Source organism: Bactrocera dorsalis, unplaced genomic scaffold (assembly GCF_023373825.1).
Source record: "Bactrocera dorsalis isolate Fly_Bdor unplaced genomic scaffold, ASM2337382v1 BdCtg144, whole genome shotgun sequence".
NCBI classification, from domain to species: Eukaryota; Metazoa; Arthropoda; class Insecta; order Diptera; family Tephritidae; genus Bactrocera; species Bactrocera dorsalis.
The window spans coordinates 6,660-22,101 of NW_026038195.1; the positions used below are offsets into that span (position 1 = coordinate 6,660).

Below are 15,442 nucleotides of genomic sequence, written 5' to 3' on the forward strand. Positions count from 1 at the left end.
TACTCTTCTCTACACTCTTTAGTTATCGGCGGTGTTGTTGTTGTTATTCTTGTTAATTTTCCACACAGAGTGCACCGAGTTAGTGACTTAATCATTGACCAGGCCTGTGTATATCTACATGAATCCATTCCTGATCCCTTTAATTTTTTTAATTTTACTTATTTCAATGTTGTTGTTAAACCATCCAATTTCCCCATATGAATGAGTGTGCCCAGTGCCAGAAAACAAGAACAAAATTTTATACTTTATTGAATACCTCCCATTTGACTAGGGGATATTTGCATCGAAAGTTCGAAAATCATACAAAGTTAGCGTACAAACCGCACTATAACGGTAGGTTATGGGAAATAAAAAAAATGGCAGATGTGTAGTTGCGTAGCATTTTTAGTTAACAAATAAAAAATAAACTAAAATCATGAAGCCTCGATCCCATTCTCTATTGCTAATATTTCATTTAAGGCAATCAATTTTTCAACGGTTCGCTGACGCTAACACGACTTCCAAACCTATTCATCCGAGAAACAAAAGTTCCATCAATTCCGCCTCACCCGGTTCAAAAACTTGATAAAGCAATACGACGAGTCGGATGACAAAACGATCAAGTTCAGATATACATATGTATGTAAGTTATTTAAATCCTTGCTTCGTCATACAAACATACACTTGTATATTATACGCTAAGGATTGAGATATTTCTGCTGCGCTCCAACTGTGTCGCTCTTACTCAGAAACCGTTAAACTGCGAGTGTAAATAACAGTAAAAAGTCGCACGACTGACGAGTGACTGCCTGCCTTTGAATAAACTGTTTGCTGAGTGTAATTCAAGGCCACCGCCAGCATTTGGCGAAATTTTGAGCGTAGGTGTCAAGGCGAAAGCCATCGCTTTTATAACCGTTAAGGGATAGTTGCCTCGCAAAGCTCTCTGCCTATTGTTTTTTAAATCGGTTGAGTACCGTACCGTACCGCCCTTTGGGGTAGGCTAGTCTAAGGCAACCTCGAGGAATGAATTTATTTACCTCATTTACACCTGTTTTATGTATGTCATTCGTTCCTCTTAAGAAAGGCATAGGCTGGGAATATTATCGCTTTCTTCAGCCAGCATTGTCATAATTATCATCATCAGCGTCGCTAGCACAGCAGCCCTTTACTTCGTCATCGTGTCCGTTGTTATCAGCAATACAAAAACAAATAATCTGGCGCGCTTTAAGTTTTATGATGATGTAAGTGAGTAGGCACGCCGTTGTCGCAAGTTTATATTGCTTTTATCTAGTTTCTAACTTTCTCCTTCATTCTGCTCACGTTCATGCATTTTGTAGTAATTTCTTTTGTTTGTATTGCCTATTTTATTAAAAACCCCTATAGTTGTTGTTGTCATCCAAGGATGTTAACTTAATTCTTTATTCTGACTTAATTTTGGAAGAGAAGTGTTTATTTAAAGAAGGAATCGCTTATTCTGAAACATAAAATATGCATTTTAATGAAATGTTTACTGCGGTCGCATCCGTGGCATTATGATATATTCCTGTGGTATTGTACTCCAACTGTAAAGAGAAATTGCGGTCTTTTGAAATCTTGTTCATTTCTCCTTTGAAAATTCAAAGAATTCTCCTTGCTACTTACAGCTCTTCAAAGCGCCACCGATTGTAGTGTTCTATTCTAAAAACTGGTTAATGTGCCATTATGCGTAAATTTAAATTTTATCCATTCGCCAAGTTTTTTGCCCATACATTTTGTTTTATTGCTTTTTGTGTCATTCTTGGGAAATTCTTCCTCAGGCCTTTTTGTTCAAATGTGTCTGAAACTTTCTTTTCATTAAGCTGTTTGTCATATTTGCACGCTTCACACTTGGACAAACTCTCTTCATGTTCTTGTTAGTGTCAAAATATAACTCAAAATGGACGCATAAAGGAGAAAATGGTAGAACACATACAAACATACGTATGTACCCCACACATGTACACACTTGAACATCATGAAATGGAGCAAAATGTGGCGAAAGTTACGAAAGAAAAAATGTAGATAACGGCACATCTCAGTATGTAAAAATGTAATAAAGTCTAACTGAGCAGCTGAAAAGCGATTGTGAAAAGCAAGTGATTGGCAAATAAAAGGACCCACTGGCCAAGGCAGAAACTTCTCGTTATGGTTTAAATTGCTGGGATACTGTCTTGTGTCTCGCCCCTTCCAAACCACTTATAATAAATAGAAGAATGTTTATAATATTAGAATTTGATTGCGGAGAGGTTTAAGCTTATTATTGTAAACATAATGATCAAATGAAGATTTACTTCGTTTTGTTGGCAAATGTGAAATTGTCATTCCTAGCTAAGGCTTGAAAGTAATCGCTGATATTACCACGAATCACCGATGTTTGGAATTCCGAGGTTTAACAATCAGGAATGGACTATGCTGACTTTCGCCGAAGCACCACTGTAAGTTGCGCACATATTTGAATCTAAACAAATATATTTAAAACTTATTTGAACTGAGTTGGTAGACAAAGCATGGTTGAAATCCGCCCAAAGAATTCGGCGTTTCTTACTGGATTTAATGAAATGCATGCAGCGATTTTTATAACGGTAAGAGATAGATAAAAGTTGCTTTAGACCTCCATTTCTTTCTTTTTTACTGTTGCTTTTGAAAGAAAGCAAACATTCTTCTCCATTTATCGTGAACCATTTATTCACAGCTTCATTGGGCACGCAAATCCGCAAGATTAACGAATGGGACTTTTAGTCAAGCCGAAGATTCCGTCCTTTTTTCAGCAATGCTGCTTTGTTATCTTCGGTCATAGTTTGCCGTGAAGTGCCGTTGCTTAAACATTAACATGTACTCGCCTCTTCCTTGGTTATGCGCAAAGCCCACCGACACAGACGCCTTTAAACTGAAAAATTACTAATTTGGATAATGATGAAATCTCGGTCCGAATTAATGATTTAGACTTACACAAAATAAGTCTTTTAGATGATTATATGTTATTATCGGCGGATTTTAAATAAGGTTCGTTAGGTTCATAAAAATAATCCTGTCGAAAAAATGGTTCCAAAAGTCTAATATCCTTTCAACACAATAAAATAGGATTCCATTGCTGCACTTTGCGCAGTGGGCGTCTCAGTCTAAAAATTTAATAATTTTAAATTTTAGAGGCAAAGGACATGTGACTTGGGGTGCTAAATGCAGACCAGTAATACTTTCCACACATTACAATGTGTAATAGTCTGGGTAATCGGAGAATTGTATACCTAAAGTTCCTAGCAAAGCAAAAGAACCACAAACAATTACGAGTTTTAATACACTCAAAAAATTTAGCGTTAGAAATAAATATAAAACAATTCTTATCTAGGAAGTCTGGTATTGGCTTTTGTACTTCCCGTGGGGCGTTTCGTGGACTTCCGCGCATTCCTTCCTCCTGCTGCGCTGTTCTTCCCTACAACCACAGGTTCAACACATGGGGATCGAAAGTTTACAGCTACACCTGGAACTTGCTTTTTGTCTCTAAGAAAATCTGTCAGCTTAGGGTAATCGGACGTCATTTTTCCTGTGACAGGGTCTGGACTTGATATCGGACTTCTTAATGTTCTCTCATACTTTATAGGCATATGCCTAAAAGCTGGTGTACGTCTTAAGGAGTTATTATCGATACCTATTATATGCGGCACATATTCGGTAGCTTTAATGATTGCATGTTTTAATTGTTCTGAACTGATCACTTTTGCCGTTTCCAAGGCTGCGTCCGCATAATCAACGATCTGAGGCCTTTGTGATATTCCCCTTGAAGTGCCGGCATCCAACCGTAAGGATGGTACGAAAACTCCGCTTTGTTGTTGAGCGTAATTCAAAATTTCCCTGGCAGCCTCGGCAGTCAGTCTGGCTTTTGCTGCTTTGGCCGCATTCGCAACTTCTTTTCGTCGTTTCCGCTGAGCTACTTGATTTTCTTCAAAGGCTCTATGTCTCTGAATATCCCTCGCCCTACATTTCATCATTTTCCTTTCCTAAACAGCGGAGGCGTTATTCTAGCACACTTTCTCTATTTACATTAAAGCCTTACCAATTCCTGCTTTTGCTGCTCTCTTAATTTGATACATTCCCTAAGGTGCTTAAATTGCTGCTGTTGCTGCTCTGCACGTATTTCGCCAGCTGATATTTTGAACAGTCCCTCCATGTTCTTTCCCTGAGACTGCACAATTTTCCCTTTGAGCAAAGCTTTCTTAATGACCCTCCTGATAACAGGCAGTGTAAACTTTCCATCCACATATGGATAGTGGTTAATTATGAATTTCTTGATCGCGACCACCGATGAACCGTTGCGCTCACAGAGACCTTTCAGTGCTCGAAGCACCAGGGCCTCCGCGCTAAACTTTCGATATTGCAAACACGCATTCGAACTCCAAGACGTTATGCCCGAACTGTTATCTTGAACACATTCGTGTGCGGTCCTGTTAGCGGGACGCCTTTTCAAAAACTCCAGATCACTCTTGATCATTTCTTTGGGCTTGACTATATTTTTATGATGCTTTTTCATTTTCCTCAATTTTTTTGTTTGTAGACTTTAATTTACGAATTTCACAAAAATTTATTTATTTACATTTATTAAGAATTTCCACGTAACGTTTTTTAATATTTATTTATGTTTAATATTTTGAGCAAATCTACTAGATGAAACCCGTATGTATTTTCGACAAATAGTCATTTTCATTTCAAATGCGTATGCTTGTATTCGAAGGGATGAGCTGCTCCAGTTGACTCAAGGGAGAAGTTAAGTGCTATATTGACAACTCGTTATTTGTGATAAGCCGATCAGATGCAAAGGTACGTTTCGAAAATATATAATTCAGTGGGTCATATTGCATTCTTTTTGCGTGTTTCTTCTCTCTTGCTGTAAGACTGATGTCTTGGAAGAAGACTGTTCTGCTAGAGAAAACTACCCTTTTCCAAAATTCATGATAATATGTATCGTATTTATTAATTAATGTCTAATAAAAATCTCATCAAAATTGAGTATTTATTGTGGAACCAAAAAAGTAGAAAATCACATACAAGGTATAATATCAACACTACATAATATTTACTTATTCATCTCAAGGAGAAACCGTGAAAATCATAAACATATTCCGCCGCTTTGTACAGTTGTTATTTTGTCTTGACTTTCTTTGCTGCAGTCTTCTTGTTGGGCTTGACGACATCTGCGTCTCCAGAGCCCAATTCGACATTTTCAATAACGGTAGCTTTACCTTTGGCGGTTGCTTTCTTTTTCGATGCAGTTGCTGTTTTCCCCTTCTCCGCTTTCGTTATAGAGGTCGCAGACTTGGAAGCTGCCAGGTTATTATTTTTGATTGTTTTTTTGGTAGTGGAATCTGCGTTTTCAGCTTTGTTTTGTTCGGCCCCTTTGGTTTTTTTCCCCGGTTTACCATTAGCAAGGGATGTTTCCTTCGCTTCTTTCGCATCTTTCGTTTTTGCAGTTTTCTTCACAGGTGGTGGATCGCTCGCTTTTAGAGCAACGGATATTTTTGGCATCTTCGTAGTTGATTCACTTCCGTCTTTCAATTTTATCGCACTTTTCGAACCTTTTGCTTTAGCTTTCTTTGTCACTTTTGCTGATTTTATCTCTCCTTTTTCGATTTTTTTCCCTGTCGCTTTGGATGGTTTCTTTGCTTTATCAGCAGCCTGAATTTATTAATTTCAAAATTTATAAATACCATATCACAAACAAAACTCTTGGTACTTACTTGATCACTTTTTGGTTTTTTAACAAACTTTTTCCGATTCTGTCGCTCTTTCTGCTCTTCCAAGCGATTTGTACCTGGCGATACCTTAAATGAACCACCCAACCCAGTTCCCTTCGATTGCACCAACTTTCCACTAACCAATGCCTTCTTAATATAGGTCTTGATCAGTTTCATTGTCCGTGGTCCGTCTAACTGGGGATAATTGTTCATAACGTATTTTTTTATGGCAATGGCTGAGGAACCTCCACGTTCGTTAAGACTTCTTATCGCAGCAAGAACCATGATCTCGGTACTGACATTTTTGAGACGCGCAGGCAAACTTGCACCATTTGCCATGGGTTTCGTCTTGCTTGGGGATTTGGCTATATTGAATTCCGGCCCTTTCATTTGTGGTTCTTCTTTTATACCATTGATTTTCTGTGAACCATTAACACCTTTGAATAAAGTATCGACCTCACTACTAGAGGATGCTTTGGAGTTGCCTGCATTTTTATTCGTTAACTTCCCTCCAGTGTTCTCCGCTCCAGATTCCTTCTCATTGTCAGTATTGTCTGAGGCCTGCTCATCTTCATTGGATTCATCGGAATCGGCTTCATCTTCGCCTTCATCCGAATCAGCTTGGGACTCCTCCTCACTCACTTCTTCATCTTCATCATCATCTGAAGTTTCAACCGAACTGTACACAAATAATTTCATAATTCAACAATAAATTTCCTGTTCACTAAAAAACAAACAAAACGAATGTTCGAAATGATTACTGAAGCGATATTGACAGCCAACAAATGCTCAATTTTGTGTAAATGCAGTAATGTTTGAAACGGTTTATTTAACCCACAAAATGATCGCATTAACTGACAAATAGATTGAATACGAGTAGAACAGAAAACTAATTCACACATAAAAAAAGAAGCTCTATAAATAGTAATTTTGACAAAATATCACTGATTTATCTACTTTTATTTTTTTTTTATTATAAAATGAATAATAATTAGCATCCCTACGTGACCCTTTCACAATAGATCGGTGATCGGTTCTGCGAATGCCCCATCGACCGTCCGCCAGTCGCTTTGTTGTTGCTTATAAAGCATAAATAACTTACGTACATATTCATATGCAAATAACTGTAAACATTTGTCAAAGCTAATTAGTTTCTTAGCACCAAAAAGAAGAATAGAATACGCATTACACAAGGCTTCGCATTATTTTCTTACCAAACCATCAAAGTATTGTCTTTTGATTTCTTGATATCTTATAAGAATTAAGTTTTTGTACACTTTGAAATGATTAAGTTAATCGGATGGGTCATCTGGATCTACATTGCAGCTTCTCTAGTTGTGCGCCCAGCTGTAGCTATGGTACCCGAAGGTGTAACGGAGTCTCCGATTTAGACGCTAATGACCTAATTGCAATTTTTAACGTAAGAATATCTCTTTTTTTTCTTTTTCAAACTATGATACACCTAAAATGAAGAAATAATGGAGGTCGCTTGCGCTGAGGATGAGCATTGCCATTATTACGAAACGGAAAATGTTACATCGTCCTGCGTCCATGGCTTGTGCCATTGTTTCAACAACCAAACGAATGTGAATGTTACCTGTGAACCGAACGTACGTTTATGGGGCCTCAGTAAGTACAAGCAGTGATTATAATATAGTAATTCAATTGCTTTGTAGATTCTCCACACGACTAACATAATCGGTGGTAACTGTCCTTGCATGCTCCCACATGCCGAATGTCATCAAGCGGACTATCTCTGCTACTGCGAGGACGACTATGTACCTACAATAGACAGAAGACGGTGCATACCAAGTAATAAAATAAATTAAACGGATTTCTCTTGTTGTTTTATTTAACTCTTTCATTGCAGAACAAGTACCATTGGGCGAACCATGCGAAAGTGATGAACAATGTCTGTTTTCAACTGTATTCAGTCACTGTGATGGGAGCACAAGAAACTGTTCATGCGATGCTGGCTTTTTAAGGAATGACTCCATATGTCTATCGCAAACCAGTAAGTTAGTAGTAAGTAGTGTGTAGATTGTTAGGATAATTTTTTTTCTTATTTCACTAACCATACATTCGGAGACGCTCTAGAATGAGCTTTTTCACAAGTCTTTATTAAAGCTTTGAGGATAAAGTAAAGTGAAAGTTATTTTAATAAAGCTAATATGTTTAACCATAACGATACTCCACTTTCTTATACTTCTATCTCATTACGAAAGAGCTCAGAGCCAAATGTGACGACAGAATGAGTTGCACACAACATGGACAGCACAAAATTTGTTTACCAGAAGTAGGAGAGTGTGTTTGTGAACAGGGCTATGTAAGTGCAAACACTTCGGAGGAATGTCTACCGGGACGAAAACTCCACGAAGACTGTCAAGATGCGAGCCAATGCTATGCTTTTATGGGACCAGGTGCTACCTGTGAGAACGGCAAATGTCAGTGTAGGGTGGAATATACAATTGTGACGAGAAAAACCAAGGAAAACCGCTATAGTATTGCCTTGGAAAAAATCTGCGCGCCCTTAGCGGGTAAGTATCTACACAAGTTACATACGAGTGATGTATGTATGTCCCTTCAATTCATCTATATATCACCTGCAGAAGTCGGCCAGTATTGCACTCTTAATGAGCACTGTCACAATGGACCTGAAGACGAGGATGAGCAGTTGATGGAATGCGATCACGGCGAATGTGCTTGTCGGTTTGGCCTCAAAAACAAAGTACCCTGCAGCTCCACGGCTTCAAGTGTGAAAATTAAAAAAATTTTGCTGTGTATTATATTGGCGATGACGGGTTTGCAAATGCATGTATGAAATGGGAAGCTCAAAAGACTCGCAGTGCCTAAACAGTATTTATTTTGAAAAAGTAAAATTAATATAAAATTAGTATTTGGAATGTGAGATATGTATTTGAAAAGTTATTTCGTGATCAGACTGTTTTATGTGAAATATTATTATTTAAATGAAGTAATTTTCTTATAGAATAGCATGGAAATTAAATAAACCACAAAAACGACTTAAAAAGATTCGTTCTTTATATTTTTATACATTAAATTATGAAATTAAAAGTTAATGAACAAAGAAAAATGGTTAACTTCTGTTGGACTGAAGCTATAATATTATTCACAGGTTTATTTTTTGGCATAGGAGGAAATTCCTTCAGGCGCTGGCAAAACCTGAAAAAAATAAAAACTTGTTGCTTTTAAACAGCCGTTACTCGATGAAATCGTGAAGACAATCAAAATTAGGATCCTCTTGTCCTATTTAATGAAGGCCATAACTTACACTTAGTTTTATGGCCAAATTTTAGTTCACGTCAGCTAAAATTATATTAAAAATCCCTTCAAATGGGATATACTACTGTAATCAAATTGAAAGGTGAATTTTGTCCATTTCATCTCCTTTAAAGTAATCCCTTTCTGCTGCAATGCACTTATGCCAACGAATTTTCAAGTCATCATAGCACTTGGAAAAATCCACCGTCCTTATATCTTCAATTAAGTCAAAACGGTGTCCTCCGAGTGGTCATGTGAGTTTGCTGAATAGCCAGAAGTTACACGAAGGTAACGAAAGATCACGTATAACCAATGCAGTGAGAGAAGGTGCATCATCTCACTTCTTTGTGCAATAAATTCAGGCATAGTAAAAATCGAAGATGTCACTTTTAGCGACTTTTAGGGAGAGAAATTTAGCATAGAAAAACACGCAAAGTATTAATTAAAAATTACCTTTCAATTTGGTCACTGTAGTATGTGATATCAACTTGACCGAAGAGGCTTAATTTAATACATGATATATTGAGTTGATGTGGAAACGTCTCATTCTAATTGCCTCTAAACCACATAATTTTTAAGAAAACTTGCTCATTTAACTTCATTGAAATATCAAAGGTGGAAAGGCGGAAAGGCGGAAATTATTATATGGGGTGTATTGGGCCAGAGAAAGGGATTAATTATTAATTTTAATTTAAGATACACTCGAGAACTTAATTTGAAGTAATTTTACATATAAATAATACTCACTGACCAACATATTCTGCACGGAACTGGTTAGAATAGCGAAAATCATTATAAGTAGTAGTAGTTATATGGGAGTTGGGGGTAGTATTGACTCAATTTATATCTACATACATATTTTAGCCAAGACTACATGCAATTAACAAAGCACGGACTAATAAAATGCTCTCAAGATTTCATCAAAGTTCCTCACATACCATCACCAATCATATGGAGTAAAGTCAGCAGGGTGTTCCAAAATCCTGATAATAGTTATATAGGGGTAGGTCAAGTTTAGTTAAAGGGGGGTAGATCAGGTTTTGACCAAAATTTTTATCCTATAAAACCGTCTACATTTATTGTCTCTGGAGCATTTGGTTATTTATTTCGGTAAGGTTTCTTATGGGTTTCATTTGAGCGTATTTGGCTTGGCTATATTGGCTTGAACGGTTTGAGAGACAAGTATGTACACAACGTGTTGCAAGAGTATAAAAAGATAACCAATCAAAATTTTTGCATTTTTGTGGGGCTCGGATGGAAACAATAATCCAAACAAAATTTCGTAAAGATGTCTTGTGACATAAGTTTTCCAAATGAGCTGCTTCTTGGGGGAAATGTGTGCGGCAAAATTTCGCTATCTCAACAACTGAACGACTCCATATACACAAACGAATGCTGGTTATCTGTATACATCACACGTTTCCCTTTGGGTGTTACAAACTTCATGGCAAATGTAATATACCCAGTTTAGGTTGTAAAAATTAAATGAACTTATTATCTTTGTTACTAACTCTTTTAATATTATTTTGCGCAAGAGAACTAGGTAATTTGTCCTTAGAGCTTTACATACCACTTCTTCCACGCTCTCTAATTGCTCTAGTTTACAGTCATTGTGCGACTGTCCCAACTAGGATTTTGTGTGTTGTAGTCAAGGGGTCTAGAGGTCAAACCACCACCATTTACTAAAATGATAAAATAATAACCGCGTAAACGGTGTATACCCCAATCAAGAAGATAGACCTCTTAGCACATCAGTCGTAAATTTTTCCTTCAGACTTTATTTTCTTTTTTAATAAACAATTCTTTTTCTAGTAGATACCAATAGCAAACTTTTTGATCGCAGGCAAAAAGGTATGCGTGCTTTTTTTTCAAAATCTCATTTTATTAAATATTGTCTAATAACGGCCACCCCTTCCGTAAAATATAAAACTCTGAGTGCTTTTCTGAAGAGAAGTTCGATGATACATTTAACAGACATCTGTAGAGAAATTCTGGTTCTTACTCTGAGGTCTGTTATTTGTTTTGTAAGAAATCTATGCCAAACTTAAAATATGGACGCCATAATTTAACAGCCGTTATTTAATAAACAGGGTGAAATAATTATTTTAAGCAGTGCATTTTTTTACATATTCCAAATTCCCAGCAACTTTTTTCGGTTTTACGTTTCATTTCCCTATAGCACCAAGACAGGAGGGTGATCAAAAGCAGCCAACCAATGGTCAATGAAAACATAAATTTAACAGAGTAATACATTTGTCTCTCACTTTATTGTTGTAGTTGATATACATAGTTTCATAAATTTTATTTTATACATACATAAATTGTATTATTAAATTTATATATATTATAGACTTTTTTCTATATTTCTGCTCCCGCTATTGCGTTCTAGTTTACAACAAACATTGTTAAGAATTATTATCATTATTATCATCCAGAGGTTAGTTTCAACAAATTTTACAGTATGCTTAGTGATAAAGAATATTTAAGCAATTTGAAAGCTGTAAAAATAAACAAGAAAAAAGTTTAGACTCATCAACTCTCACTGAAAGGCCAGTTGGAGAGTTGTGCCGAACATTTACGATAGATTTTCGCCAAGTGTGGGTTTGTTAAAGAAAACTCGAGTTTGTGTGCGTGTGAGACGAGTTGGGATAGGTTTTTTAATACTTGAACATTGAGTAACATGCATGCATGAACAAAACATTATTGCGTTAATTAAAAATAACTTTAAGTTGGAATGCTCTATATGTAAGTGTGTATACGTGTACTTTTAAGCTGTGACTTCAAACTTGAAAACTTAAGAACTAAAACATGTGAGAATAAACAAGTTTAATCGCAAGTGCGACTGGTGATGGGCTGCGTTATCTAGGTTCAGAGAAATCTTTAAGTTTTTTGATAAAATAAAACAAAAGTATAATTAGCAGACACAGAAACCTGATATAATTTACAAGATCTTACAATGAACGAATAAAACACGAAGTAACACATCTTTGCTGCGTTTTTTACAATGATTCGCCTTTTCTAAACAATTAGTTATTTACATTCTTATTACGGTGTAAGGTGTGTTATCGGTATTTATGCTTTACATAACATTCAATTTAGCAAATATTTTAGTTTTAATGACTTTTACAAAGTGTTTACAATTTATCTAACACATTTATAATTTAAGTAGTTGTAATAAAACATTTTAACGCCACACATAGCGGACGTGTGAATCATCAAGCGCGTCAGAATTACAATTCATTGTCTCCTATTTTGCTAAATATCTTCGTTCGGCCATAATTAATTAGTTTCATTTGGATTTTCACTTTCTGTTGCAGTTTGAAGCATATTTCACATTCTTCCCATTTTATAGTTAAACTTACTATCGATGTTTTTCATATGATCTGATAATTAATAGTATCTTTGATAGGGATGTAAGTTGATGGCGCTTTGCGTTTAAAACTGCAGCGTATACGTAAACCCAAAAAACAAAAAAACAAAATGAAAAGCAACATATTTGATAATAAATTTAATGGCGGGAATCTCTGGGATAGAATTCCGCGAGAATCGAAGCTGGAATACGCTTCAGCATCTCCTTGGGGAAGATACGCAGCAACTGCCAGCCAATATCCAACGATTCGAAGACGGTGCGGTTTTCGTAGTTACCCTGTGTACATATAACATACAATTTACAATACAATTTTTCAAAGGCTAGCTGGGGATAATTCCATATAATTGCGAGTTAACTCACCTGAGAAATGAAGTTCTTTTCGAATTTGGTCAAGAACTCCAAGTACAGCAAATCATCAGGCGTCAGCGCCTCCTCACCGACGACAGCTTTCATGGCTTGTACATCCTTACCGATGGCGTAGCAGGCATACAGCTGATTGGAGACATCAGAGTGATCCTTGCGAGTCATACCCTCACCAATGGCAGATTTCATCAAACGTGACAACGATGGCAACACGTTAACTGGTGGATAGATTTGTCTGTTGTGTAGTTGACGATCAACGTAAATTTGGCCTTCAGTAATATATCCAGTCAAATCAGGAATTGGATGGGTGATATCATCGTTAGGCATAGTAAGGATGGGAATTTGTGTAATGGAACCATTGCGACCTTCAACACGACCGGCACGTTCATAAATGGTAGCTAAATCAGTGTACATGTAACCGGGGAAACCACGACGACCGGGCACTTCTTCACGAGCAGCCGACACTTCACGCAAAGCTTCAGCATATGAAGACATGTCCGTAAGGATGACCAACACGTGCTTTTCGCACTGGTATGCCAAGAATTCGGCAGCGGTCAATGCTAGACGAGGTGTAATAATACGTTCGATGGTTGGATCGTTGGCCAAATTTAAGAAAAGACACACATTCTCCATAGAACCGTTCTCTTCGAAATCCTGTTTGAAGAAACGAGCAGTTTCCATATTCACACCCATAGCAGCGAACACAATGGCAAAATTATCTTCATGATCGTCCAAAACAGATTTTCCGGGGATCTACAAAATTTTATAGATATATTATTTTAGGTAATGCTTTCACAATCAATTCCTGGATTTTCACCTTAACTAAACCAGCTTGACGACAGATCTGAGCGGCAATTTCGTTATGTGGCAAACCAGCAGCTGAGAAGATTGGAATCTTTTGACCACGAGCAATGGAATTCATCACATCAATAGCAGAAATACCGGTTTGAATCATTTCTTCGGGATAAATACGTGACCAGGGGTTGATAGGTTGACCTTGGATATCCAAGAAATCTTCTGCCAAAATTGGGGGACCTTTGTCGATGGGCTTGCCTGAGCCGTTGAACACACGACCCAACATATCCTCAGACACAGGTGTACGCAAAATATCACCAGTGAATTCGCACACAGTGTTTTTCGCATCAATACCCGAAGTACCTTCGAAAACTTGGACGACGGCTTTGGAACCGCTCACCTCAAGCACTTGTCCGGAGCGAATTGTGCCATCAGCAAGGCGCAATTGTACAATTTCAGCAAATTTGGGGAATTTCACTTCGTCCAAAATTACCAAAGGACCGTTGACACCAGAAACAGTTTTGTAGGCTGTAAATTTATAATAAATTTCACATTTTAGATAAAGAACAATTAAAAAGGATATAAATTAAATTGCACTGATCTCGTGGTGTGGCACATGAACAGTTTTCTACTAAGAGAAACGACGTTAATTAGCGATATTTTATCGGCGAGATAAGAAAATCCAACGACATAACGAATGTATTGAACGTCAGCTGACTGTATATCAGAGCAATAACGAAAACCAGTAGAATGACAAATACTAAAAATGACAGCGAAAATGAAATCACTGATAAATTATATAAAAGTCGTAGTTAATGTTGCTTTTCACAAAGACAAAACTCTGTTTTAAATTACACATCATGGTAATATAAATATTAGAAGATGCTGTAGTAAAATATAATTTCGTGAACACCAAAATATATAAAAACTAATATTTGACAATAGTTTTAAAATGATTTTAAACTGATAAAATGGTAATAAATAGTATCATAACTTTCATACAATTGTTTTTAATTTGGTCAGGTGCCTTCCCATTTGGTTATTACTGTCATTCGGAACTACATTGATGTCACATGACTATCCCGAGTGCAATTTTTTCAATTGTAAATCTTTAAACATGTCAATTCTCATAGTTTTCAGCATTACTACGAGTCCCATGACCAAAACTGCTTCTCTTCACCATAATAAAAGTGAACTTTTTAACAAAATAGGGAAAAAATTGAAACTATGTAAAAACTAGCCCCACAATGCAACTACATTGAAATTGTATCGATTTTTGCACTTCTTCTTTATCTTGATATTCGCTGAGCTCCTCGTCTGTCATGGCGGACCTAATTTTACGTTGGCCCCTCATACTATTAGAAAAAAGAAACTTCACAATTATATTTGCATTACTCACTTAAACGTGGCTGAGAGATGAAATCCCTGGAAACAGCCAGGACGTGCTCCCTGTTAGCTTGTTTTGCAGATATAGACATTTTGCCCTCAATTTATTTGCACTCCGAATTAGAGTCTCACAAAATCGTTTGTTGGCACACAAACTCTACAATTAATCTAAAGAAAAACAACAAAAGGTTTTGATTATAGTTGGACTATACTCAATGAAATATTTTTTCCACACACGCACAGTTTTCTAATAAGAATTTTTCTCTACAACTGGAGCCAGATACTTTTTGTGGTAGAGGACAGTCAGCTGCGCGTTACGACGTCGTTGGAGTACGAAGAAAAATTCACACTGAAGTTTAGAAAGAAATATTCACAGTGGCAATATAACTGTCACGTGTGGTCATGTGACCAAAACCAGAGTTGCATGTGTGTTAACTGACAGTTATAGTGGATTCTTGTCTATGCTAGACATTTTCATCTGTGAATTGCAACTATTGTCGTATTTTGCAATAAATTTATTTCG

General features: G+C 36.7%; 4 protein-coding genes across 4 annotated transcripts; 1 reads left to right on the plus strand and 3 right to left on the minus strand.

Annotated features, from left to right (window-relative positions):
• Nucleotides 1-3,274: 3,274 nt before the first annotated feature.
• On the minus strand, nucleotides 3,275-4,690 carry LOC105232539 (uncharacterized). The gene is made up of 2 exons (XM_011214248.4): nucleotides 4,049-4,690; nucleotides 3,275-3,992 (listed from the first exon to the last, which is right to left on the minus strand). The coding sequence occupies exons 1-2, from the start codon at nucleotides 4,520-4,522 to the stop codon at nucleotides 3,336-3,338; spliced, it is 1,131 nt and encodes a 376-aa protein (XP_011212550.2). The 5' UTR covers nucleotides 4,523-4,690; the 3' UTR covers nucleotides 3,275-3,335.
• A 293-nt stretch (nucleotides 4,691-4,983) lies between these two features.
• Nucleotides 4,984-6,753, minus strand: LOC105232540 (histone H1-I). The gene is made up of 2 exons (XM_011214249.4): nucleotides 5,727-6,753; nucleotides 4,984-5,664 (listed from the first exon to the last, which is right to left on the minus strand). Exons 1-2 carry the CDS (start codon nucleotides 6,420-6,422, stop codon nucleotides 5,131-5,133), a joined length of 1,230 nt encoding a protein of 409 aa, XP_011212551.2. The 5' UTR covers nucleotides 6,423-6,753; the 3' UTR covers nucleotides 4,984-5,130.
• A 163-nt stretch (nucleotides 6,754-6,916) lies between these two features.
• On the plus strand, nucleotides 6,917-8,716 carry LOC105232541 (platelet endothelial aggregation receptor 1). Its single transcript, XM_011214250.4, has 6 exons — nucleotides 6,917-7,091; nucleotides 7,197-7,333; nucleotides 7,400-7,535; nucleotides 7,594-7,737; nucleotides 7,949-8,260; nucleotides 8,333-8,716. Exons 1-6 carry the CDS (start codon nucleotides 7,007-7,009, stop codon nucleotides 8,542-8,544), a joined length of 1,026 nt encoding a protein of 341 aa, XP_011212552.2. The 5' UTR covers nucleotides 6,917-7,006; the 3' UTR covers nucleotides 8,545-8,716.
• A 2,524-nt stretch (nucleotides 8,717-11,240) lies between these two features.
• Nucleotides 11,241-15,318, minus strand: LOC105232543 (V-type proton ATPase subunit B). The gene is made up of 5 exons (XM_011214251.4): nucleotides 15,161-15,318; nucleotides 14,933-15,087; nucleotides 13,556-14,061; nucleotides 12,736-13,491; nucleotides 11,241-12,651 (listed from the first exon to the last, which is right to left on the minus strand). The coding sequence occupies exons 2-5, from the start codon at nucleotides 15,009-15,011 to the stop codon at nucleotides 12,514-12,516; spliced, it is 1,479 nt and encodes a 492-aa protein (XP_011212553.1). The 5' UTR covers nucleotides 15,012-15,087; nucleotides 15,161-15,318; the 3' UTR covers nucleotides 11,241-12,513.
• Between the last annotated feature and the right edge of the window lie 124 nt (nucleotides 15,319-15,442).

Excerpts from the sequence above, each read along its gene's own strand:
- LOC105232539 (XM_011214248.4), bottom strand. The coding sequence starts at position 4,522 with ATGAAAAAGCATCATAAAAATATAGTCAAGCCCAAAGAAATGATCAAG. Across the intron at positions 3,993-4,048 it reads AGCAGCAAAAGCAGGAATTG|GAAAGGAAAATGATGAAATG; the intron begins GTAAGGCTTTAA and ends TCCGCTGTTTAG.
- LOC105232540 (XM_011214249.4), bottom strand. The coding sequence starts at position 6,422 with ATGAAATTATTTGTGTACAGTTCGGTTGAAACTTCAGATGATGATGAA. Across the intron at positions 5,665-5,726 it reads AAAAACCAAAAAGTGATCAA|GCTGCTGATAAAGCAAAGAA; the intron begins GTAAGTACCAAG and ends TAATAAATTCAG.
- LOC105232541 (XM_011214250.4), top strand. The coding sequence starts at position 7,007 with ATGATTAAGTTAATCGGATGGGTCATCTGGATCTACATTGCAGCTTCT. Across the intron at positions 7,334-7,399 it reads ATGTTACCTGTGAACCGAAC|ATTCTCCACACGACTAACAT; the intron begins GTACGTTTATGG and ends ATTGCTTTGTAG. Across the intron at positions 7,536-7,593 it reads CAGAAGACGGTGCATACCAA|AACAAGTACCATTGGGCGAA; the intron begins GTAATAAAATAA and ends CTTTCATTGCAG.
- LOC105232543 (XM_011214251.4), bottom strand. The coding sequence starts at position 15,011 with ATGTCTATATCTGCAAAACAAGCTAACAGGGAGCACGTCCTGGCTGTT. Across the intron at positions 14,062-14,932 it reads CATCTCTCAGCCACGTTTAA|CCTACAAAACTGTTTCTGGT; the intron begins GTGAGTAATGCA and ends ATAAATTTACAG. Across the intron at positions 13,492-13,555 it reads GTCAAGCTGGTTTAGTTAAG|ATCCCCGGAAAATCTGTTTT; the intron begins GTGAAAATCCAG and ends AAAATTTTGTAG.